This window comes from Pangasianodon hypophthalmus, chromosome 1, assembly GCF_027358585.1.
Source record: "Pangasianodon hypophthalmus isolate fPanHyp1 chromosome 1, fPanHyp1.pri, whole genome shotgun sequence".
NCBI classification, from domain to species: Eukaryota; Metazoa; Chordata; class Actinopteri; order Siluriformes; family Pangasiidae; genus Pangasianodon; species Pangasianodon hypophthalmus.
The window spans coordinates 23,904,128-23,928,548 of record NC_069710.1 but is presented as its reverse complement, the minus strand read 5'-3'; the positions used below and the strand labels follow the sequence as shown (position 1 = coordinate 23,928,548).

The 24,421-nt window shown below is 40.7% G+C and overlaps 1 protein-coding gene across 2 annotated transcripts; it reads right to left on the bottom strand.

The window, feature by feature from the left end:
* Window positions 1-828: 828 nt before the first annotated feature.
* Window positions 829-24,009, bottom strand: usp5 (ubiquitin specific peptidase 5 (isopeptidase T)). 2 transcript variants are annotated; one of them, XM_034314609.2, is made up of 20 exons: window positions 23,730-24,009; window positions 22,404-22,538; window positions 15,203-15,269; window positions 12,110-12,237; window positions 11,538-11,683; window positions 11,144-11,328; window positions 10,004-10,098; window positions 9,646-9,839; window positions 8,659-8,730; window positions 8,303-8,393; window positions 7,250-7,375; window positions 7,021-7,174; window positions 6,224-6,398; window positions 6,023-6,111; window positions 5,178-5,363; window positions 3,402-3,545; window positions 3,156-3,298; window positions 1,930-2,080; window positions 1,676-1,760; window positions 829-1,590 (listed from the first exon to the last, which is right to left on the bottom strand). In XM_034314609.2, exons 1-20 carry the CDS (start codon window positions 23,835-23,837, stop codon window positions 1,497-1,499), a joined length of 2,568 nt encoding a protein of 855 aa, XP_034170500.2. In that variant the 5' UTR covers window positions 23,838-24,009; the 3' UTR covers window positions 829-1,496. The 2 variants fall into 2 exon arrangements, with proteins under 2 accessions (XP_034170500.2, XP_034170520.2); XM_034314629.2 differs by having other exon boundaries at window positions 5,235-5,363; window positions 23,730-24,008.
* Window positions 24,010-24,421: the final 412 nt, after the last annotated feature.

Sequence of the window (24,421 nt, the reverse complement as noted above, 5' to 3'; positions counted from 1 at the left end):
TCTGCATGGCCCCCAACTTTATGTCCCCTTGCAGGGCCATGAGACCCCTAGTCATCTCCTCCAGGCGCGTGACCATGATTGCGGACTGGGTCGCGTTGGAGTTCTCTGGAGTGACGAATCACGTTTCTCTGTCTGGCAAGCCGATGGACGAGTCTGGGTTTGGCGGTTGCCAGGAGAACGGTACTTGCCTGACTGCATTGTGCCAAGTGTAAAGTTTGATGGAGGAGGGATTATGGCGTGGGGTTGTTTTTCAGGGGTTGGGCTTGGCCCCTTAGTTCCAGTGAAAGGAACTCTTAATGCTTCAGCATACCAAGACATTTTGGACAATTTCATGCTCCCAACTTTGTGGGAACAGTTTGGGGATGGCCCCTTCCTGTTCCAACATGACTGCGCACCAGTGCACAAAGCAAGGTCCATAAAGACATGGATGAGCGAGGTTGGTGTGGAGGAACTTGACTGGCCTGCACAGAGTCCTGACCTCAACACGACAGAACACCTTTGGGATGAATTAGAGCGGAGACTGAGAGCCAGGCCTTCTCGTCCAACATCAGTGCCTGACCTCACCAATGCGCTTCTAGAAGAATGGTCAAAAATTCCCATAAACACACTCCTAAACCTTGTGGAAAGCCTTCCCAGAAGTGTTGAAGCTGTTATAGCTGCAAAGGGTGGGCTAACTCCATATTAAACCCTACGGATTAAGAATGGGATGTCATTAAAGTTCATGCGCATGCAAAGGCAGACGTCCCAAAACTTTTGGCAATATAGTGTATTTCTTCCTGTATCTAAAAATGTACACAATTGCATTTAATAACTCCAGACAGACTCACATTGGCAAAGAGACACATCTTTTATTTTAGACTTTTTTTCAAAGCAGAAAGAACAAAATGAATTCATTTCCCCAAAAAAAGGAGAAGAAAAAAACCCTTCAGCTATCAGGCTTGCAGTACATGACAGCACAACCAGTTTGGTTTGATTTTGCTTGCTTTTTTTTTTTCTCTTCAGTGTGCACCCTATATTTTATTGTCATGTCATGTAGTGATCTAAGTCTTCCAGCCTTTGCAGAAATCTTGTTTTTGGAACACATGGGAGAACAAAAAGGTAGAGCCTGGCTCTAGAAGCAACGACTGCACAATAACCATTACAGAACCAGGGGAGGGGAGGAGAGAGACAGAGAGAGAGAGAGAGAGAGAGAGAGAGAGAGAGAGACAGAGAGAGAGAGAGAGAGAGAGAGAGAATGTTATGTAGGAGGTCACTTGTGCTATCAGCGAGTCCTGCAGCACTGCTCACTCCACCATGACCCTCCTCTGGCTGGCCGTGGGCAGTATAAGATGAAGAAGTGCTTGAATTGCTCAAATAAAAATCTGTGTCAGTTCAGAAGCTTGAGTATGCCCCCCCTCCCTCGCATCCCTCAGCAGCTAAGACGTGTGTGTGTGTGTGTGTGTGTGTGTGTGTGTGTGTGTGTGTGAGTGAGTGAGTGAGTGAGTAAATGATGTCTTCTATTCCGCCACTCTCCTGTAAAAGTACAGGTAGCCCAGGTCCTTCGGTGGTTTCTCAGAGGCGCACACTTTTTGATCATTAAAGATTACCCATCTATGAAAGAAGAGAACAGGGAATCAAATTGTGTTTCCCAAAAAACATGACATTAATGGACTATGAAATGAATAGGTTTACTAACTGTTGGTCCTTTTTGATGTGGCAGACGTAGTGACCACACATTGTGCTCGTGCCCATGTGACTGATAAAAGCAAACAGCTCGTACTCTGCAGGACAGAACCGAGACCCGTAAGAGATTAATTAAAAAAAAAAAAACAATCAATATATATTGTGGCAGGAAGGGGTTAAAAACTAGCAATGTGTGCATTTTTCTACTCGTTATCCAACCAACCATTAGGTCAACCACCACCATATAAACACACAGATTCAACTCACTTCCCGGTCCGTCACGAACACGTGGTCCGGGTGGCGCGTCTCGGCTGGCTTCACTGGCTCCCTCTGAGCGGCCGCCCTCAGACACCTCCATAGACTCCAGATCATCCAGGTGGGAGAAGATCCAGTCCACGGCCCGCTCGAGAACATTACTCTGCACACAAACATTTTTACTACACATTTACTACAAAAGCAGAAACAAACCAAATGTGCAAAACTATAATTTAAAAAAATGCTTGGAAATTAATATGCAAGTCAATACTACATCAGAATTATAGCATTAGCTCATGCCTACAGATGCAAGGTTTGATACGAGCACTTTTCATTCCTCATGATCTCTCCCATTGAGCCAGGCCATATCTTTAAATTTCACAGCACTACAGCTGTAACATACATTTAAACTACCAAATCTAAAAATTAAAATAGATCCTAATCTCAGTGATTATTATAAACAGTACAGAGGGCATCTATATGCCCTGTCTCACACTTAGGATCACTAGGGATAAATTCACACATTTACAATTTATTTTGATTTAATTTTATTTGAATGTATTTATTTCTGTAAAGCTGCTTCTGCTTTGTGACAATGTCCATTGTTAAAAGCACTCTACAAATAAAATTGAATTGAAATGAATTTCTGCCAGTTGCAGATGTCAACATAAAGAAGAAATGTTTCAGGGACTGAAATCACCTTTTTGTTTCATGTTTACGAAGATCAGTGACTTTTATTTCACCGTGTGATCATAATCTGGTTTTTGGTTGAGCCGTACAGCGCTAGGTTTCGTCAAAGGCATAAAACTGTTACGCATACACAAAGGAACACGCTCACTGAAAGACGCCTGTACCACCATTTGTTACCGCTAATTTTTTTTTATAAGGGAAGCGTCTTAAACAGAAAAGCTGTACTTGCTGTCAGCTAGCGTGTTCATTCAAATCACACAAACTGTCAATTTGTACTTTGACTTGACAGTGTTTGCTTAGTCTATTTAATTTTTTAATACCTTTGGAGAAAAGTAATCCACCTCATTCATGTTTATTACACCCCCCTAATTTATTTTACCTGCACCTTCTCAAGGTCAACTGGCAGTGTGTAGCAGTTCTGTGTGCAAGCAAAGGAAATCTGCCTGCAAGCTGAAGAAAATCATAACTGTGCTCTGAACTTCAGCCGCTAGGATTAGAAACAGTTACATAATTGATGTGCAATTATAATCACTATGTAGCATGCTCACTGTAGCTTTGAGAGCACGTGAGGCTTGATCTCGGCTAAATCCCATGGAGACGATGGTCGCTAGGTGCTCTTCTGACAGGCTTTCAGTGGGTGTGGATCCAGGAGCAGAACTAGAGCCAGGCAACACCAAGGGAGCAGCAAAATCTGCAGCCATTCATGTGGACACGATCAGAGAAATGGGACTGGTCAGTAAAAGCTGGAGTGAGGATTTTTCAGCTTGTAATTTCTGATAAATTGATAGATTTACCCGCATCATCCATATGCCCCATCACCCAGTTCATGGCAGCATCAATGCCAGTGTTCCCCGTGTAATACACAGCCTTCCTGCAGGCCTCGAGAGGAAAGCCCATCTCACACAGCTGAGACACCGTGGACTCATCCAACACTGGAGCTGAGAGACAGAGACAGAAATTCCTATAGAGACTTGATATCATTTCACATCAGATGAATAAATATGAACTGCAACTAAACAATAAGGCCACTGGCAAATGAGACAAGACCTCAATAACTTAAAAATGTAATGTTTAAAAGACACAAACTAATTTGTAAGAGTATGGTAAACCAAAACAGGACTTGTAAAAAAAAAAAAAAAAAAAAAACCTTTTAAATTAACTGAACAATATTTTAAAAACAAAACTATAAAATGAAATAAAATAAAATCAAGAAAAAATTATGAGAATAGCACATGAGAAAGGCTATACGCTGTTTATAATAAACACTGAAGTAAATATGCCAAAACTCCTTCATTCGCTCCATAAAATCTTGGGATGTAATGTTAGCATGAGCTTTGTGTTGTGTCTTTATGGGTGTTTTTTTTTTTTTTGTTTATTTATTTTAAACACACACAGTACTGTGCAAAGGTCTTAGGCCTTAAGCCTATTGTTTTTAGCACAAACTTTGTTACAGATTTTTATTTTATGACTTCTACATTATCGAGTCAGTTCTCCAGCTCAAAATTAAATGTTACAGAAAAATGTTTGTATGTCACTAAAGAAAGCAGCATATTACATAAGAGACTTTTCAGACAGAAAATATAATGAAGGCTGCTGGGTTTTGCTGCAAAAATAAGAAGCAAATGCGGCAGTCAAAGTCTCCAGAAGAGCTGTGGCTGCTTCTGCAAGACACTCAGTAACACTTACAGCTCATTTCCTTATAAACTGCACACACTGTACCTGAGACTACTATTTTTTAGCAGGTGTGTACCTGAGACTACTACGACTTTTGCGCAGTACTGTATACCTTGTAAGACTATCGTAACTCAACAAACTGATCAGGAAGGCTGTCCCGGTCTTATATGGTTTTGAGGTGGTGGTGGAAATTCTGGACAATAAACAGCATCCCCTCCATGACCTACTGGTTAAACAGCGGAGCTCCTTTAGTAGGAAACTCACTCAGTGCCACTGTAGAAAGGAACGGTACAGGAAGTCGTTTGTACCAACAGCAATCTCTCTGTAAAACACCTTGTCGCTGCGCTGGGACACTATTTTGTACTGAACCAGTCTTAAGATACGTTCATTGGACAAAAGTTGAACTTTAGCACTATCCACTATTCATATCCATATGCACTGCCTCTTTACTTCTATTCATTTTTCTTTTTTCTTTCTGTTTCTCATATCCACTCTATACAATACTGTATATCCCTATTCATTTTATTGCTATTTACGAGGTTTACACTGTTGACAATGTTTGCGCCAAACTGCCACTTTAATTCCACTCAAGTCTGCTGCTTATATCTACAATGTTTACACCCCACTGCACTACCATATTGCACTCTTACACTGTATTCTTTTTTATATATTTATTCTTATTGTCTGTCTATCTATCTATCTATCTATCTTTAACCTGTAATTTATTAAATTTCTACATTGCCCCATACTCAAAATTACCCAAAACTCAGACATAAACCTAAAAATACAACCATAACAAACAAGTAGTAAGCAAAGAATGAAAGAAGGTTGGGAAAAAAAGTGACGGAGATGGACAGACAAACGAGGAACAAAGAGAAAGAGACAGACAGACTGACACAGCAGTGGGGAATAGAGAGAGTCGTCCTCCTCGTTGCCATGGGAACCCAGGATACCTTTGACCTCCACGTCAGGGGTCATGAGAGGGGGCGGAGCCACCTCTGGAAGAAGCTCCTCCCCAGGCTGCTGTCCGGCCCCCCGGAGCTCGCTAAGATCCAGTGTATCAGGAACATCAATGCTAACATCTAGCAAATAAATAATGCAAGGCATAATTATTAAAAACAGCTTGGTTACACACATATTTAAGTTACATGTCATGTGTCAGTCAGTATTTTATAAGGCAGCACTTCAATAACTATGTAGGTCCCTGTATGAATGTGGTTTGAGACGGGTTTCAAAGGTAGCATACATCATCACGTTGCTAGGTTACAAACATACGCTAACCGTCACTAACCCTAAACTCCATTAGGCTAACTAAAATAACATATCGTTGGTTAAAAGAGAGCAAAAATTCAGTGGCTATAACAGTCAGTTTTTTTTTTTTTGTTTTTTTTTTTTTTTACATTTTATACATGTAATCTAGCTTCAAAAATCAGCCAGATGAAGGCAGAGTTCACTGCAAAAATTCGATTCAGGCATGACTCCATGCATCCCTCCCTTACAATGCAGCCATAGCAGGTCTCATTATATGTAGACACATGCATATTCATATTATTTTCTTCATTTGAAAGGATGCTGTCTTCATGATGTGTCCTGATTATTTGCTTGGAGTGTTTTTTTTTTTAATATACTGTCGCTGTTATTTTTAAAATATGAGTATGCAAATAATTAGGACACATCATGAAGAGAGCATCCTTTCAAATAAAGAAAATAAACTGTTAAACAAAGCAGAGTAAATATTTACCCAGTTTTTTAGGGACCCAGTCCAGGCCGAAAGTAAATTTCTTGATTTGGATGACAAGGTAGTCAGGGAATGAAGCAAAGCGTGTTGTCCTGAAATCCAGAAAAGACAAGAGGAGCTCAGTCACTAGTCTACATTCACCTGTAATGTGAATAGCACAGTCCAGGGTCCATGAAGAAGAAAGACAATGGAAATGTTACTTACTTGGTGGCAGTGGTCTTGCCCTGCACCGCAGAGCTCCAGAAGTCTGTGAGTGTCTCTGGCTCACTGAGAGCATTCATGCAGGCGGAGAATGGGATCTGAGCTCGAGGAGCGGCAGGAGGGGGGCTTCCAGATGCCTCCGCCTCTTCCCGCAGACGCTCGGCCTCCTGCAACTCTTCTGATGGAAAAAAAACAACAACAATACAAAGAAAGGATGAGTTGCAAACAATAACAGAAAAATAAGGTTAGAACAGGGGTATGACAATATACTTTTCACTCACTTTTCCTGGGACATGTTCTACATATAGTATATACAATAAACAAACCAACAAACCACGCAACATTAATGAAGCACATTATTAAAAATAAAAAAAAATAAAAAAGCATTGTGGAAGCTCTGTTCTCTGATTCCTACATGCTTTTCTAGTAATCAATCAGTTACTCTGCCGGGAAAAAGTTGCTGTCTATCAGTATGCAATCTGACACACCAAAACAGGCAGAAAATTGGACTTTCTAGATTTTATTTATAACTGAATCATAGTTAGTGATAGAATGTAATCAATCTACTAATCACTGGTAAATGCTTTTAAATGACAGCTCTTTAGTACCAAAAGATATTTTTTAATATCTGAAACCGTGCTGCTGGGGCTTTAACCCAACATGCATGTATACTGCACACATGTCCTGTATAAGTATACTGTCAGAATTTTGGCTTCAGTCATCAGTCTTGCAAGGCGGGTCTCAAAACAAGCAGTTTCACAATAGTTGTCTATGACCAACAATTCCCAAGATCCTCTCACCTATGTTGGTGGCCTGGTCCATAGGCACAGGCAGCTGAACTATGTAGTCCACTCGCTGGGTGTATTTGGCCTTCTGAGACTGCTGGCACACGATCCTTTCCTCCACCAGGAAGCGGAATGCTTCAGATGGGTTTGGCCCAGACCGGCAGTTCCTCTGTGAGAGCGATGGAGGGAGTGAATGAGCAAGAAAAAGAGGGGAGACGAGGGAGGGAGAAGCAACATTGCTTACCTCCACCATGTTTATGAAGTGAAGAAAAAACTCCTGAGCGTCTTGTTGCCGATTAGTGGAAAATTCAGGGTGGCCCCGTCCAATGAGGGCTTTGAACATGCGTGGTGCTATGCCAACCTGGTCTCCCTGGAAGCAGATCATCAGAAGCAGTTAGTTAAGTAAGAAATAACACACAATACTCTACTGTTATACAAGGGTGACTCAAATTAAAACTTTTTTTTTTTTTGCATGGTTTATTGCAAATAGGGCTCACAAAAGTGTATGATTTTTCTAGATAATCACCATTTGGTACAATTCAAGTGTTCCAGTACTTCACGAATGTTCAGATTCCTCTAGAAAATAAACTGGATTCAATTCTAATTCATGTCTCACTTATAAGGTTTTCTTCTGATTCACCTTCGTTGGAAAATATTCCATCCAGTATTAGTTTCCTGTAACAACATATCCTATTACACCACACCTATTTGCAAACGATTCCAATTTTTTATTTATTAATGAACGACTTCTTTTTAACTGTTTATAGTTCAGATTTAACGTTATGGAACATTTGTGAAATAAGTCATTTCCTGTTATCATTCACCAGCCACTCTGTTTTTGCTCGGTCTTGATAAAAATGCAGCTCATCACAGTACTGACAAGCCAGAAAGCACAAACTCCTGAAGAATTTCCCATGACTGTTACAAAGCACTGACACTGCGTCTTTCAGTAAATGTTACATAAGCGTCTCCTGAAAGAAAGCTTCACCATATCAACAATTACATGTTTATCTTTATTACATAACATGTTTTTTTACATATCTGTGTATGAGCTGTTAGTATAGAAACAATAACAATATTATACTACAGCTGGAATTACTGTCAGAGCTGCTTTCATGGAAAATTAATCCACATTTCTGACTTGAGTAATCAACCACACGTGGTATAATAGGCAATATAGTTCAATTTCAGTGTACATGCCATAATACAATAGCTTTAAACAAGAATTTGCAAAACAAATACAAGATATCATCAAAGACAAACATGATATACTCAAGGATATACAGTCCTATCATACCCTGGGTTCAGAGGACGCACTGGGGTCATCGCCTGGGTCTGGAGCAGGCTTAGAGTATTCTCCCGAGAGCAAACCATGGCCCAGTTTTGCTCTGCCAGCCAAAGAGAAGGGAAAGTTAAAGACAGAGAAGAAAGAATTCTAACCAGTTCAAAACTGTCTGCCTTTAAAGTAATTTGCAGTTTTAAATACAATTAAAAAAAAAAGTAAATTTCTCCTTCAGTTTGCTCTCGTCCTACGTTGCTGAACTTGTCATTACTCTCCTGCAACCTCTGCTGGTGAATTTAAGTGTCACAGCAAACTAAGATGCCACACATGCAGCCATAGCAAGCTTTTTAACAATTGTGGAATATACTTACACTTGCGTTTTAAAGTCTTGGCTGGGATCACTCGGGGCTTCATCCAGAATCTTGTCAATACTGGACACATACCTATTAAAGCAAGTTAAAGAGAACCACTACAATGCACATTCTCTGTAGTTCATGTAACACTATCTGCTTCAAATCTCTGTTTTAAAAAAAAATCTTTGTGATATTACAATATAGTTATGATTAAATGCTAAAAAATGTCTAATTTTCCACCCGATCACAACAGTGTAGGCATATCAGATCACATAATGATTGGCAGTGATGACTCCTTAGTAAAAGAGCTGACAAGAGAGGTGGAAAAAAAGTGTAGGAAAGACAAGCAGAATGTTTGTGCTATGCTTTTGGTTTTACAATAATTGGAAGTCAAAAATGTGGGTGTATTTCACACACATTTCTAAAGGCATGGAATTTGCAACAACAGATTTTTTTGCACGTTATGCTATTTTCTACATTCAGTGGGTTTAAAAGGCTACACTGGCAAAAAACAGATAGTAAGCAGCACTGTAACACTGAGATTAGTGCTTCTAGTTTAAAATCAGCTTCACTGTCCTTACATTTTCCTGCTTACTAAAACCCTGACAGCACTGAGGCACAAACAGGCTACTTAATCAGACATTTGCTTTTACAGCACTATACCTATAGGGGACTCTGAGATTTCCAAAAGTTCAGGTACTCTGTTAATTCCTGTTTCTTTTTACGAATTTAAAAAAAAAAAAAAAAAAAAAAAAAAAAAAAAAAAAAAAGTGAGATCACCCTGGCCTACAAAACTTATGCGTAACAGGGACTGGGACTGTAGTTAGTGTAACTTTTTGGGAGAAGTTCATTTATGAGTAAATGTTTAATTTATATTTATATTTGCAGCTGTTTCAGCCAGACACTCTATGTAAGAATGAAACCATTTTACAGACATTAGAATGAAATAACATGTTACTGTGAAAGAAAGACTAAGCAGTAACACACAAGCTGAGAGATACTGACTTTTCCTGGAAATCGGGGATGGTGAAGAGCACTTGCATGACTGAGTTGAGGTAGCAGCTGTTGCCCAGGTTCTTCATGCCCGTGAGCCCAGGGCCCCAGAGAGGCCTCAGCGTGGTGCCAGACTCCTGGATCACCTCCCACTCACCCACACGCTGGTTCACTGCAATCTCTAATTCAGTCATAGTGCGTTCTGTCTGCAACGGACACAGAGAGACAGGGAGAAATCAGCATCTTTCTGCAAAACTAAGTATAATCTAAAAACCTCTTCAACAACTTAACGATATTCCACTCATACAGAATTTAAATAACTCATAAAAGTATCATTATTAAACGAAGCAGGCGTGTGTTAATGGCTCACCTTCTCCATGGTCATCATATCAATACCAAAGTGAGAGAGATGTTCCGCCAGCTTTGAGTCCAAAACCATGTCATCCTCATCGTATGAGTAAACATCTGAAAGAAATTGGCTTATCATACTCAATTCAATACATGCCGTTTTTTTTTTGTCTTTTTTTTTTTTTTTTTTAAAAGAAAAAGCTTCAGCATGTGTCTTTTATAAAGGTGCAACAATTCACTCTTACTTAAATACATTTAATATCTTAAGTGAAATCCTAACCAATGGCCATTTTTCATTGACCTCAATGTCTCATCTCAAAGCTGCTTTCATATATTGCCACATACATTAGCTGGATGAAATATTTAATTTAGTTCAACGTTTAACCAGTTACTACAAAGTAGAAGTAACCTATTTATTTTTAAACAGTGTCATATTTTAGAGAAATTTCTGTTCCACTGGAAAAAAAAAAGTCAACACAACACGTAACTGTATGACTTTTTCGTGTCAGAATCTTTCGCCAAGAATTAAATGCGGAATTTTTCTCAGAAGTGAATGTAATTCCAGGCTGCACTGCATTTCACTTTCATCAGCATGTTGCAGTCATGCCACACTGAACTGCATTCACTGTCCGAACACAGCCGTAAGCTGTACTCTGTAAGGGTCCATCCATATAAAGAACTCTTCTTTATAGTTCCTTATTAGCTCATTGTTTCTTCATTCCAACTGCAGGGATTGTTAAACTCTTAATCATTTAGCTTTTGAGAATTATTATTAAAACACGATAAAAGTGTAAATATGCAGTTCTGATTTCTGACACAGAATTCAGTATTTAATTCTTAAAAAGCAATCCCCTGCTGTTTGTTTTTCATTAAAGGGACCAAGCGATATAAGAACAATGGAATGATGGTTTTGCTTTTCAGTATGGCATGTGGAAAGCAATATGAAATATGAAAAAGAATAGTGTTTATGTATTGTATTATATTAGACCGCATTTCAGTCTCCATAGTACTTTTCTAGTTTAAAAAAAAAAAAAAAAAAAAAGGGTTGCCATTAAAATATATAATGTTTCTCAGACATTTTCAAAGGCATTACATGTTTAACATTTTAATATTAAACATTTCACACAGGTTATGATTCCACATGTGCTGTAATGAGTTTTACCAGCTCCGTCAGGGGTGATGGTGCCCAGTTTGACAGCCAGTGGGTAGCCTGTCTCCTGGAAGTGCTGAAGAGCGTGGTTATTTCCACCTGAACCGTCGAAATATCTCCGCCCACACAGCACCTTGCCATCCGTCAAGTTCATCCACAGGTTCTCCTGCAGGTCACACACTTCACACTTCCACCCACTGACCAATCAGAGGAGAGTAACACACAATCAGAGCACTTACACGTCATTTTCCAAACACCTAAACAAACTTTAGTGTAACAAGCTGAATGGAATTTCCTGTCACTGTTCATTTATTTAGTATCTATATACAGATTCCTAGGTGAGAGCATGTGGTTAAACTGTTCCAGTTTTTTCATGCATGTTAACCAAGTGTGCGTGTGTGCATACCTAGGAGGAATTTTGACTCCGTTGTCGAGCTGCTTGAGCTCAGCTGCATGTTTGGACTCCTGCCTCACTTCTCCATCCCACTGCTGCACCTGCAAAGCTTGTGATACCGAGTCTGCAGCCAACAACCCCGCCATCGACAGTGACACCTGCACGTGCGCAGAGACACACACACACACACACACACACACACACATCACTGCTTATTTCTGTCTGCTATAAACAGTACTGTCTCAGTAATATTGCCAATTAAAGTATATCCTCTACATATTATAAAAACTGTCTTTAAAATCTAAATTAAACCCATAGAACAATGAACAGGAAACTATTACATCACTACATTAAAATACTAAAACCATTTCCTTTATGAATAGTCAAAATTAATGCACTTAAAGCATTAATGCACTAAGTACATATTAAATAAAGATTAATGTAGGTCTAAAATAAGAGTAGTAGAAGCTTTATAATTAAAATACTTTGGCACTGAGGAAACAGGGATGTTACTGTCTTTAGTTTTTAAAAACAAGCATATGAAAGTCACATGCAAAACAAAATAAAAATTATCCCAATCTTACTCGCTCTCTCACTACATCTGGCATAGTGGCCAGGTCCTCTGATGTCACTTCCTGTCTGTCTGGGAAAAGAACAACCTTGACTTCCTCCTCATACTGATCCTGATCCACGTCAAATCCGCCCTCGATCCCTGAAACACACCGTCACACAGAATGTGAGCACAAGTTTCACATCATTTCAAATTAATCAAAACGTTATAAATGTGGCACTTTACTCTTGAATCCTTGATGAAAACAAACAATGCAAAAGCCTACCCAGATAGTAAAATAAATAGAATGTGCTACATGTAATGGTATTGTGTGTGTTATGAGCTGAATAAATGATATTTCTGTTCCACACATCACAGGCTCACCGAGCACTTTATTAGGAACACTATACTAATACTGGGTAGGACCTCCACTTGTTCTCAAAACAGTCTCAATTCTTCATGGCATGGATTCCACAAGATGTTGGAAACATTCCTTTGAGATTCTGGTCCATGTTGAAATGACTGCATCACGCAATTCCTGTAGATTTTTCTGGTGCACTTGCATGCTGCAAATCTCCCGTTCTGCCACATCCCAAAGGTGTTCTACTGGATTCAGATCTGGTGACTGGGAAGGCCACTGAAGAACACTGAACTCATTGTCATGTTCATGAAACCAGATTGAGACGACTTTTGCTTGGTGACATGGTGCATTATCATGCTGGAAGTAGCCATTAGAAGATGGGTAAATTGTGGCCATGAAGAGATTCACATGGTCAGCAACAACACTGATAGGGTGCGGCATTCAAGCGACGACTGATTGGTATTAACAGGCCCAAAGTGTGCAAAGAAAACATTTGACACAAGACAGATTGTGTCCATGGATTCATGCTGTTGGCACCAAATTCTGATCCTACCATCTGTGTGCCTCAGCAAAAATCCAGATTCAACAGATTTTATGCATTGCACTGCTACCACATAATTGGCTAATTAGATAATTGCATGAATGAGTAAGTGTACAGGTTCCTAATACAGTGTTCAGTGAGTGTAAATTCCTTCCTTCTCTAAAATGACCTCTATGAAAATGTAATGAGATGTTGCCAAGGATACAACGGCTGTGAACAGGAGGCATACAGTTATCCCACAGTTAAATGTAATACTTTTTAAGACTTTAAAATCTTACTTTAAATGTAATAAAAGACTGAATTGGCTGTAAAAATTGAATTGGTGATTATACACCAAACATACACTCACTGAACATGCAGATACAGGCCAGCAGCTTCAGGTAATGTTCACGTCAATCATCAGAATGGGGAAAAAATATGATCTCAGTGATGTCGACCGTGGCATGATTGTTGGTGCCAGGCGGGCTGGTTTGAGTAGTTCTAGAACTGCTGATCTCCTGGGATTTTCACACAAGACAGTCTCTAGAGTTTACTCAGAATGGTGCAATGAAGAAAAAACATCCAGTGAGCGGCAGTTCTGCGGACAGAAACGCCTTGTTGATGAGAGAGGTCAATGGAGAATGACCTGGTTCGAGCTGACAGAAAGGCTACAGTAACTCAGATAACCACTCTGTACAACTGTGGTGAGCAAAAAAGCATCGCAGAATGCATAACACGTCGAACCTTGAGGTGGATGGAATACAACAGCAGAAGACCACATCGGGTTCCACTTCTGTCAGCCAATAACAGAAAGTTGAGGCTGCAGTGGGCACAGACTCACCAAAACTGGACAGTTGAAGGAAAAGCGTAGCCTGGTCTGAAGAATCTTTATTTCTCCTGAGGCAAACAGATGGTAGGGTCAGAATTTTGGCACCAACAGCATGACTCCATGGACGAAACCTGCCTTCTGTCAACAGTCCAGGCTGGTGGAGGTGGTGTAATGGTGTGGGGAATGTTTTCTCGTCACACTTTAGGCCCGTTAATACCAATCAATCATCGCTTGAATGCCACAGCCTAGTTGAGTATTGTTGCTGACCATGTGCATCCCTTCATGGCCACTATTTACCCATCTTCTAATGGCTACTTCCAGCATGATAATGCACCGTGTCACAAAGCAAAAGTCATCTCAAACTGATTTCAGAAACATGACAATGAGTTCAGTGTTCTTCAGTGACCTTCCCAGTCACCGGATCTGAATCCAGTAGAACACCTTTGGGATGTGGTAGAACGAGAGATTCACAGCATCAAAGTGCACCTGAAAAATCTGCAGGAATTGCGTGACGCAATCATGTCAACATGGTCCATTCCACAATTATATGCGGAATCCATGCTACAAAGAATTGAGGCTGTTTTGATAGCAAATGGAGGCCCTACCCAGTATTAGTACAGTGATCCTAATAAAGTGGTCAGTGAGTGTAGAAACACAACAATGTAACCTGCATGTGTTGAAAGCTGTCTATATATGTGTATATTGGGGGGTGGGGGACGGGAGTCAGCAACAAAAAAAATTCAGGCGAAGAATAGGTTTTATAGACTTTTTACACCAAACAACATAAATGTGTTTTAAGACAAGTGAATAAATATTCATGTATTTCATTTGTAAAAGGTTTTTAGTGAACCAGCAGAGACTCATTTCCCCCACAACACATATAATCACAGCAAATGAATGTGCTGCGTGTGGTGTAACTGAAAATGATTGCAAGACTAGACAGTTTCAAGAACCAGTGGGCATTTTAAACAACTAGCCTGTTTTAAGAGCCTTTATGTAAACAGGTTGAAGTTTCCTAAAGTATTAAGAACAGATTTCAAAGGAAAATTTTGAAGTGTCTAAACACTGCATAAAGGCACTGTCAAATGTTAGCTGCAGTTTCTAATAATAGTTTCCTCACTGGATCGTTGATTTACTGCTGCAATGTTTAAATTTCATTCTTTTTTCCCTTCAAAAAACTCTATAATGTGCAACTCTAATTTTATTGGTGGTTATAATAACAACTTTCTCAGGCCTTGGCTGCCGCAGTTTTGGGTTTCAGACAGTCAGCATTTCGGTGCTGGAAGTGGACCAACTGCAACAGCCAAGAGCCAGTGCTTCTCCACCACACTGCAGTGCAAAAGTGCAAAACAGTTCCAGAACCCAAATCCTATCGGTGGAAATGGCCCTCTGAAACATAAGTCAGGTTTGGGCTTACCTATGGCCAGACGAGTGGGTTTCTTCTTGGGAGGATCTCCTGATCCAGTACTGCCATCATCCTCTTTCTGAAAGATATGCATACATTAGCAGGTTTTTATTCACACAAAGGGTACATTTAGAAACAACACATAAAATGGGAAGTTTTAGAAACAAAGGCAAAGGTAAAATAAGCTAAAGTGCTTTTCTGGCCATTGTAAATAACTGCTGAACCCCATACCGGATGCAGCTCCTGTGGTTCTTATTAGCAGATTTCTTTTCTATTTCACATTTTGGGGTTCAAATGGGCACTCATTCACACGCTTGAGGTAAGAGGGAGCAGTATGTGAGGAAGAGGGAGAGAGGATGAGGCAGTACATCAGAAATTAGACAGCAAGAAGCCGTAAACACTCACACGTTTCACTGTACTGGGCGTGGCTCATGTGTGTAGTAGAGTATGCCAGGACTGCAGTATTCATTTCCATGCTTTGTTGCACTTTAGTAAATATAATGTGCAAAAAAACTGTATTGACCATCAGGTTATTATGCATTACCATTGTATATGAAAAAAGGTGTGTTTATTCAATGAGATGTTTGCTTAATTTTCATAGGAGCTTAAGGTCATTTAAAGCAATTTCTCATGTGGCCAGTGATTTGGGATAGCACTGAGAACATGCTCTCAGCTGAGCTGCTCTAGAGCAATTAGTCAGAAGCTGTGCAGCACACTGTCCTCTTTACTGGGAGCTGAAAACTACGAAAAAGTGTTACTAATAAATCTGCTATTTTGTTTCTATCAGAAGCATTTAGACTTGTATAAGAGCCATGTTTTTTTTCTACTGCAACACACTTATTTTTTAGAAACTCACCTAGACAATTATTGTACTCACTTTTGTAAGACCTGTTTGATTTCAGTCTGCTCTAAAGCAGTCATTGTACTAGGATAAGCTTATTAAAAATAAAAGCAAATGGTAACTCCAATAATTATTATATAAATATCTGTGCAGTGCAAATAAACTTTTGTGTTTCATTTCCAGGAGCCAGCCATTGAGACAGGTGGACTAAGAGATACAGGAGAGAGCTGAGAGTGTGTGGGAGAGTGAACAGGCACCAGGGCAGTTGAGCTGTCTTAGGCCTCCTATAGATGATCAGCAGCAAAACCGCTTTGTCCCACTGAAGCCACTGTTTCCTTATAGTGAGAGCGGTGCTGCTTTTCCTACAGGCAATGTCATGCTAAGCAGCACACACTGCTTGGATTTGATGCCTTGGTGCTGTGCGAAATAGTTTATTCAAAGTTCACCCAGTATACACTCACCTTTTCAACACACAGCCAATAAGATGAGCCCTCATTATGTGATGTAGGAAGGAGATGTGTTTTTTCTCATCTTCTCAAAAGGATGAGCGAAGCCAGAGCCTTTTTTGTTTAAAAGTCTAGATACTTGCAGATAGAAACATGCAGAATGATCCATGTTTTCAAATGCATTTGATGATGTAGCACCACTTCAATCTCATGGTAAAAACACTTACAATTTGGGGGCGCTAGCGTGCGGCTAATGGAGTAGACACACTGTTAGTCTCCTCGGAGTCACCTCCAAATTTTGTTTTATATAAACGTCAACATACCCGCTCACCCTAAATTTGATGTTACCATATACTGTGTGTTTGTTGCTGACTACAGAAGTGCATTTTAAGTTCACATTTTTCTACATATAATGTAAGAATGACTTTCAAGAATGAGTTCAAATGCTGCACAGCAGAGCAAAGATGGCGACGCCACGGGTGAAGCCCTCTTCTCAATTACCACCGGCATGATATTGAGACATGCAGATAGATAGCTTAGTCCTCTATCAGCAGCTTCAAATCAAGGCAAGGATTTGAAGCTGCTGATAGAGGACTAAGCTATCTATCAATACTTGCACTATGCCGTGCTGGCGAACGTACAGTCCGAACAATCAGGTGTGAAGAAAAAGGTTAAGGAGTTGAGGAACTTGCCATTTCCGACTTGTTATTCACACCTGGTAGAAGTGGAGAAAATGTGTGATGAACTGCGCTCTGCCAATAACTTTCTTCATGCTAAGAATGACCTGGAGGGCCGTTCTCGTAGGCTAAATCTGAAATTTGTGGGAATAAATGAAGGAGCCGAGCCGGGTCAACCCACTGCGTTCATCACTGGACTGATCTTTACGCTGTTTGGCCAAGACAAATTTCCTATACCCACCAAAGTTGATCGCGATCATAGGTCACTGCAACCGAAGCCTACTGAAGAGATCGCGTCCTATTATTGAGAAACTGCATCATGACCACGACAAGCAACTGATTCTCTGTCTGAGCCACAACAATGCTCCATTGTATTACAAGGGGAGACAGGTGCATATCTTTCCAGATTATACAGTGGAGATGGCTAGTAATGACACACATTCAGCACGGTGCTGAAAGATTTAAGGGAAGCAGGGGTGGTCTTCTCCCTTCGTTTCCCTGCAAGGTTCAGTGTCAAGCACAAAGACTCCATCTCGAACTTCAACACGCCAGAAGAAGCATGAAAATGTGCAGAGTATTTGTGCAGAGTATTTGCCAAGTGACTTGCACCCATTGCGTTTAGATAATCAGGACTACTGGTCTGTCATTTTGGTCTGATTTAGGTGGACTGTAAGGACTGTAAGTTGATTTACTTCTTGACTGTTTCTGATTCAGACAGTATTTTTGGTTATGTTTTGTCATCTGTAAGCAACAGGGGTCTGGGTTTGAGGTCTGTTTTTATTTCCTTTTAGAGTAAGTCCCTTTGCTTTCTCTCCTTTTGCTCTGCTATCTCCGTGGTGATGGGCAAGCTTTACAGTTTCAGTTGGGGAAACAGTGGTGGGTGGGGGGTGAGTTGCGCCACACTATTTGTAGTAAAGTGTTAATTGCCTGTATTGACCTAATATCATTACTATTCAATGTAGATGACAAGGGTTGATTTACATAGTTTTGTTGGAGGGACAAATGTCACATTTGTGACCCGGAATGTAAGAGGTATGGGGCACTAGATTAAAAGGTAAGGTATTTGTGCATCTGAAGTCCCTCTCAGCTGACATAATTTTCTTGCAAGAGACACTTGCATTAAACCGAAAGAACAGAGACGCCTTAGAGCTAGTTGGATCTCACAAGGATATCAGTCTTCTTTCTCCTGGCAGGCTAGGGATGTTGCCATTTTATTTCAGAAATCCATCCCTTTTGTATGCCAGCTGTCATCCCTGATCCAGCTGGTAGGTACATTTTAATTTATGGTCATATAAATTCATTTCCAATTACTTGTGTAAATATATATGATCCATATTTTGATGATTCTAACTTCTTCAGAAAGGTTTTTGATTTGCTCCCTGATCCCAGATCTACTAATTTAATAGTTGGAGATGATTTTAACTGTTATTTTGATGCTTATCTGGATCGTGCTTCCACACAGGTCCCTCGGACTTTGCACTCAGTTAGTACTTTGAATCATTTATGTAAGTTGATAGATTTAGTAGATATTTGGAGACTACAACACCCATCTATTAGAGACTACACTTTCTTTTCACATGTGCACAAATCTTATACTAGAACAGATTATTTTCTTGATGATTCTAAACTTATCCCAAATGTAAAGTACCTGATTCACATATTACCAACTTTCTTGATACGACTGATATTCCAAAGCTTAGCGATGCTGCCAGAGAGGATTTGGATAAAGAGTTCACTCTGGAGGAAACTTCAGAGGCTATCAAGTCCTTTCCTGATGGGATCTGTATTGAATTCTATAAAACACATTCAGATATAGTTGCCCCGTTACTGCCTAGAATAATAAAGCATTCCACTGAAAACAAATTATCCCCACATTCTCTCTACGATGCTAACATTTGTCTGTTATTGAAAAAAGACAGGGATGACACTGATCCATCCAGTTATAGACCATTAAGCTTGCTTAACTGTGACCAGAAGATTGCTGCCAAAGTGCTGGCCACTCAGGCTGGGCAGTGTTCTACGCTTGTTAAATGTTACGTATAGTGCAGACTCTGGGTGCTCTAGGGCGGCTGTTATTTTACTTGATGCCGAGAGGGCCTTTGATTAGATCGAATGGCGATATCTATATTTGCTTCTAGAAAAGTTTGGGTTCAGCAAAAATTTCTGGATGCTCATCGAGATGCTCTATGCAAACATGAAATCTGCAATACTCACCAATCTGGACAAGTCGGATTATGTTCTACTTCATCGCGGGACAAGGCAGGGCTGTTGCCGTAGTCTCTTAGTATTTAATTTGTCTCTGGAGCCATTGGCTATAAGCATCCGGCACCATTCTGCTATTAATGGCATTGCAATTGGGAATGTAGAAACTAGACTTTCATTATATGCTGATAATTTGCTTTTGTTCTCAAAAAAGATGTTGTTGACTCTTTACCCCCCTAACGGATTTAATAAAACATTTCGGTTCTCTTTCTGGGTATTCAGTTAACTGGAATAAAAGTATCTTTTTTCCCCTTGGCAGTAATTTTGCAACTAATTTCGTAGAGTCCCTCCCTTTTAAAATTGTTTGTGACCATTTTATTTATCTAGGATTGGTTATTCCCACAGATCCAAAAGACGTATTTAAACCTAATTTTATGGCTGCGATAAAGAGCTTTGAAGCTACTATTAAAAAATGGAGGACTTTGCCACTGGCTTTAATTGGCAGTATTAATGCTGTAAAAAATGGTGTCCCTTCCAAGCTTTTTATATTTGCTTCAGATGTGGAGTAACAAGGGTCTTTGTACACTTAAGGAGTTATACACGATGGTTACTTTTCTTATTTTGTTCACTTCCTTGGTAGATTTGGTCTTTCTCAGGCTCTTTTTTTTTTTTGCTACTTGCATATTTGGCATTATGTTCAGGAAGCTTTTTCTGTCTACAGGATTCAGCCAAAAGAGCACTGTTTCTCTACTCTAGTGAGACAATCACCAGATACTAGACACATGGTTTCACAATTTGTTCCCTTGTTCACTTTGTAGTTGACTCTTTCTTCAGATGATCTTAAGGTAGCCTGGGAAAGTGATGCTGGCATGAAGCTATCTGTGGATCTCTGGTCTGAAATCTTATGGAGAATACATAGCTGTTCCATCAATGCAAGACTCCAGTTAATACAGTTTAAAATGTACACAGCCTGCATGATTCTACAGCCAAACTCCACAAGATCTACCCTGTTATGTCTCCAATTTGTGATTGTTGTAAGGGTGAGGCAGGAACCCTGTCTCATTCTCTTTGGTTCTGCCCACATCTCCACAGTTTCTGGCAAGATATACTGGCAAGATATACTATCATGGTTTTCTGTGGCATATGATCGAGATATCCCACCAGAAATGGAATTGGCCATCTTTGGGTGTTCTATTACTTGCAATTGGCACTAATGATGGGCATGGTTGTAGCTAAGAGAATCATATTGAGGGACTGGAAAGCTACTGCTTCCCCATGTTTTCAAAGATGGCTTGCTGATATTGTCTCAGTCTTACGTCTTTAAAAAATAAGATTTAATGAAGCGAAGCCCTCTAAAGAATTTTCCAAAGTCTGGGGCCCCTTCCTCCAACATTCACATGGCAGCAGAATTGAAACATTTTTACACATTTGTGATAGTATGATCTTTTGTTGTGTTCTGTCCCACTGTTTACGTGATTTATGTTCCACCTGTGGACTCCATGTAGGCATTTATGTCATTTGAAATGTGGTCTGGCTTGCGTTGTTTTTTTTTTTGTATGTTGTTTGGTTTCTGTTGTTTTTCATATAAAAATTAATAAAAATAATATGGGGAAAAAAATCACCATCTGAATGGTGCACCATGTTTTGAAATGCATTTTGATGATGTAGCACCACTTCACTCTCACCGTAAAAACACTTACAATTTGGGGGCACTAGCATGCGGCTAATGGAGTAGACACACTTTGTTAGTCTCCTCTGAGCCACCTCCATTTTTTTTGTTTTATATAAACGTCAACATACCAGTTTGCCCTAAATTTGATGTTACTGTATACTGTGTGTTTGTTGCTGATTGCAGTAGTGCATTTTAAGTTCACATTTTTCTACATATAACATAAGAATGACTTTCGAGAAGCCTTCGAAGGCCACGCAGCAGAGCAAGATTGGCCCTCTCCCAAATTACTGCCAGCACGATACTCACTGCTATTGAGACACAAGGCAAGGCTCTGAAGCGGCTGATAGAGGACTAAGCTATCGATCAATACTCTCCTTGATGCACTTGATGACGTGCTGGCGAACGTACAGTCCAAACAATTGAGTGTTAAGAAAAAGGTTGAGGAGTTGAGGAACTTGCCATGTCCGGTTTGTGATTCCCGGCTGGTACAAGTGAAGAAAATGAGTGATGAACTGCGCTCTGCCAATAACTTTCTTCATGCTAAGGTAAATGACCTGGAGGGCCGTTCTCGTAGGCTAAATCTGAAATTGCCGTGAGCAAAGTACAAAAGCTGATCATCTGTAGGTGCCGTTATTCTATGATATCTAATATCTACACACCATGCATCCTCCTGTTCCTCAGACCACCCCAAGTATAAGTCATATGTCATAATCTGCTCAGCAAACCTCCCAAAACTGCAAACAGACCTGCAGACATATACTGCATGCTTTTCCTGTATCACAATATTGATCCTTAAACATCATGTGAGACTTCGAAATTCCCTAATGATGAAACACTAGTTGGACTCCTTACTAAGGAACAGTACAGTCATCTTTCTGCTGCTGTGTATGGTCCCATAAGCATAACATAATATCCCTGAAAACAGTTCATGCTCAAGTCTCACTCTTGATTCAGTGGATAATTTCATCTGGATACTGTAGACTTGTACCTGTGAACTGCTGCTGTAATCATAAACACTATACTGCTGATGCTGCTGAACATCCTTTCCCCACCCTTAGTACTGAGGAAGGGTAATGATTCATAATCCCACTATCCACCCAGCTGTCACCCGGAAGAGGATCAAGGTTCCTTCTCAAGGCCGTCTCTCCTTGACAATGTCTCCTCTGGCTTGCTCATTAGGGATCTAAACGTCTACATCTGGAATTGTGTTAAGTTCCTTTATAACAGTGGTTAGTGTTAATAGCGCTATACAAATAAAACTGAATTGAACAGAGGGAAAGCATTATATAATACCTAAAGCAAGGATGAGTTTTTACTGTTTTGGGAAGTGTGCTGAGCTGAAAACAAGCCTTCTGCGTGAAGCCATGCTGTTTACCTGGGTGTGAGGCTTGCGAGTGCGCTTGATGTGCAGGTATGCTCTCTGGCCGGTCCGGGCGTGATGCCGCTCCACAAAGCGACTCCCGAAGCCCAGGAAAGAGTTCATACAGACGTACAGACCTCCCTCGCTCTCCTGAACAGCAAGGACAAGAGACGCAGTTGATAGTTAAAGTTTGTCGTCAAAACTGTACAGCTACATACCAAACGTACATAAATGAACTATAGCCACTGATGTTAGTATCACACTGCACGGTCAGGCTTTATGTCTTACACCCCAAACCCTATACTGCGCACTGTTTACAGAGTTTTACACTTTTACAATGGAGAATATAAAGTGCACTCATAAATTCCCACAGTGGGCTAGTGTTTAAACTAGGTAGGGTGGAATACACCTTCATGCACTTTGCTGTTTGCAGGGAATAGGGAGTAGAGAATATGGAGTAGGGAGTAGGGAACAGGGATTAGGGAATAGGGAGCGGGGAAAAGGGAATAGGCAGTAGGGAAAAAAGAGTAGGGAATAGAGAGTAGGGAGTAGGCAGTAGGGAACAGGGAGTAGGGAACAGGGAGCAGGGAACAGGGAGCAGGGAACAGGGAACAGGGAGCAGGGAACAGGGAGCAGGGAAAAGGAAATAGGCAGTAGGGAATAGGCAGTAGGGAACAGGGAGCAGGGAATAGGCAGTAGGGAACAGGGAGCAGGGAGTAGGGAACAGGGAGTAGGGAACAGGGAGTAGGGAACAGGGAGTAGGGAACAGGGAGCAGGGAATAGGGAACAGGGAGTAGGGAACAGGGAGTAGGGAACAGGGAGTAGGGAACAGGGAGCAGGGAATAGGGAGCAGGGAATAGGGAACAGGGAGTAGGGAACAGGGAGTAGGGAACAGGGAGTAGGGCAGCATTTCGGACACAGTTGTGATGTTGACCGATCATTACTCAGCGAACTTAGCTAGCTAGCTAATACCGCTAATAAAGCGCCAATGTTAGCTAGCTATCCCGGTACTTATAGAGAATACCTGGTTATGTAAATTAGGGTTTTATTTTTAAGTATAAAAATCAGTGCTCTGATCCAAATTGCTATGTCCGGTAACTAGCATTTAACTCAGGTTTGTTTTATAGTAAATCAATGCTGTATACAAACTTCTGAATGAAGCTAGCTAACACAACTAGCCATTCTGCTAACTTGCGGATCTCAGCATCATTAGCAGCACCGCCAAAAAACAGTTTAAACCGGATTCATGGAAACAAACTCCTTATCAAAAAGCAGAAGGCGTAGTTAACTGGACGTTAGTGCAGAGAGTGAAGTGTGTAGAGTGGGCAGTAACAGGCTCACCGGAGAGGCGAATGACAGCGCGCACTCGTCTTTATGAACGCGGTCTCCGGGCCTCGGCACCCGGATAGTGGACAACACCGACATCAGAACCTCGCTAACCTCCGCCATGTCCTCTCGATAACTCTGCCGCTCTTTCGCGCACTCGTCCCGTCTTGCTTTTGCTCCCAGACCACAACACTCCGACCCAAAATACCAGCGCGATGTGACAGCTCTGCTTACTCCCTTTTCTTTTTCCGTTTCGCGCAATGAACTGCTGCTTTCAGTGCCACCCAGTGCACTGGTCCAGTACTGCCAGATTTCTTTCCCCACCCGTATTCGGACAAGTCCCGCCTCCTAAGCTGTAATTGGTCAGGATATTCCTGAGTGCAAGTCAGTAGCCAATTCTAACTTAGAAGCAGGACTGACGTCATAGCCTGAGGTTGTCGGAATACAGGTGGGAGCTGCGAGGCGGCGGAGGCACAGGTACCGTAAAGTGTCGCAAATTCGCGCTGTCGTGTTTCAGATACCTGTTATAGTCATAGTTGATGATGTGGTCAGGCTGCAGGCGGTATTACATCTTTTTCTCTCGCTTACTCGCAAGTCATCTATGCTTACCCTAAAACAACAACAAAAAAATACTTTTTAGTATGACTTTATTCCATCGACCATATACTTCACACATATGTTTTTAAATATCGAGCATTGCTATTAAA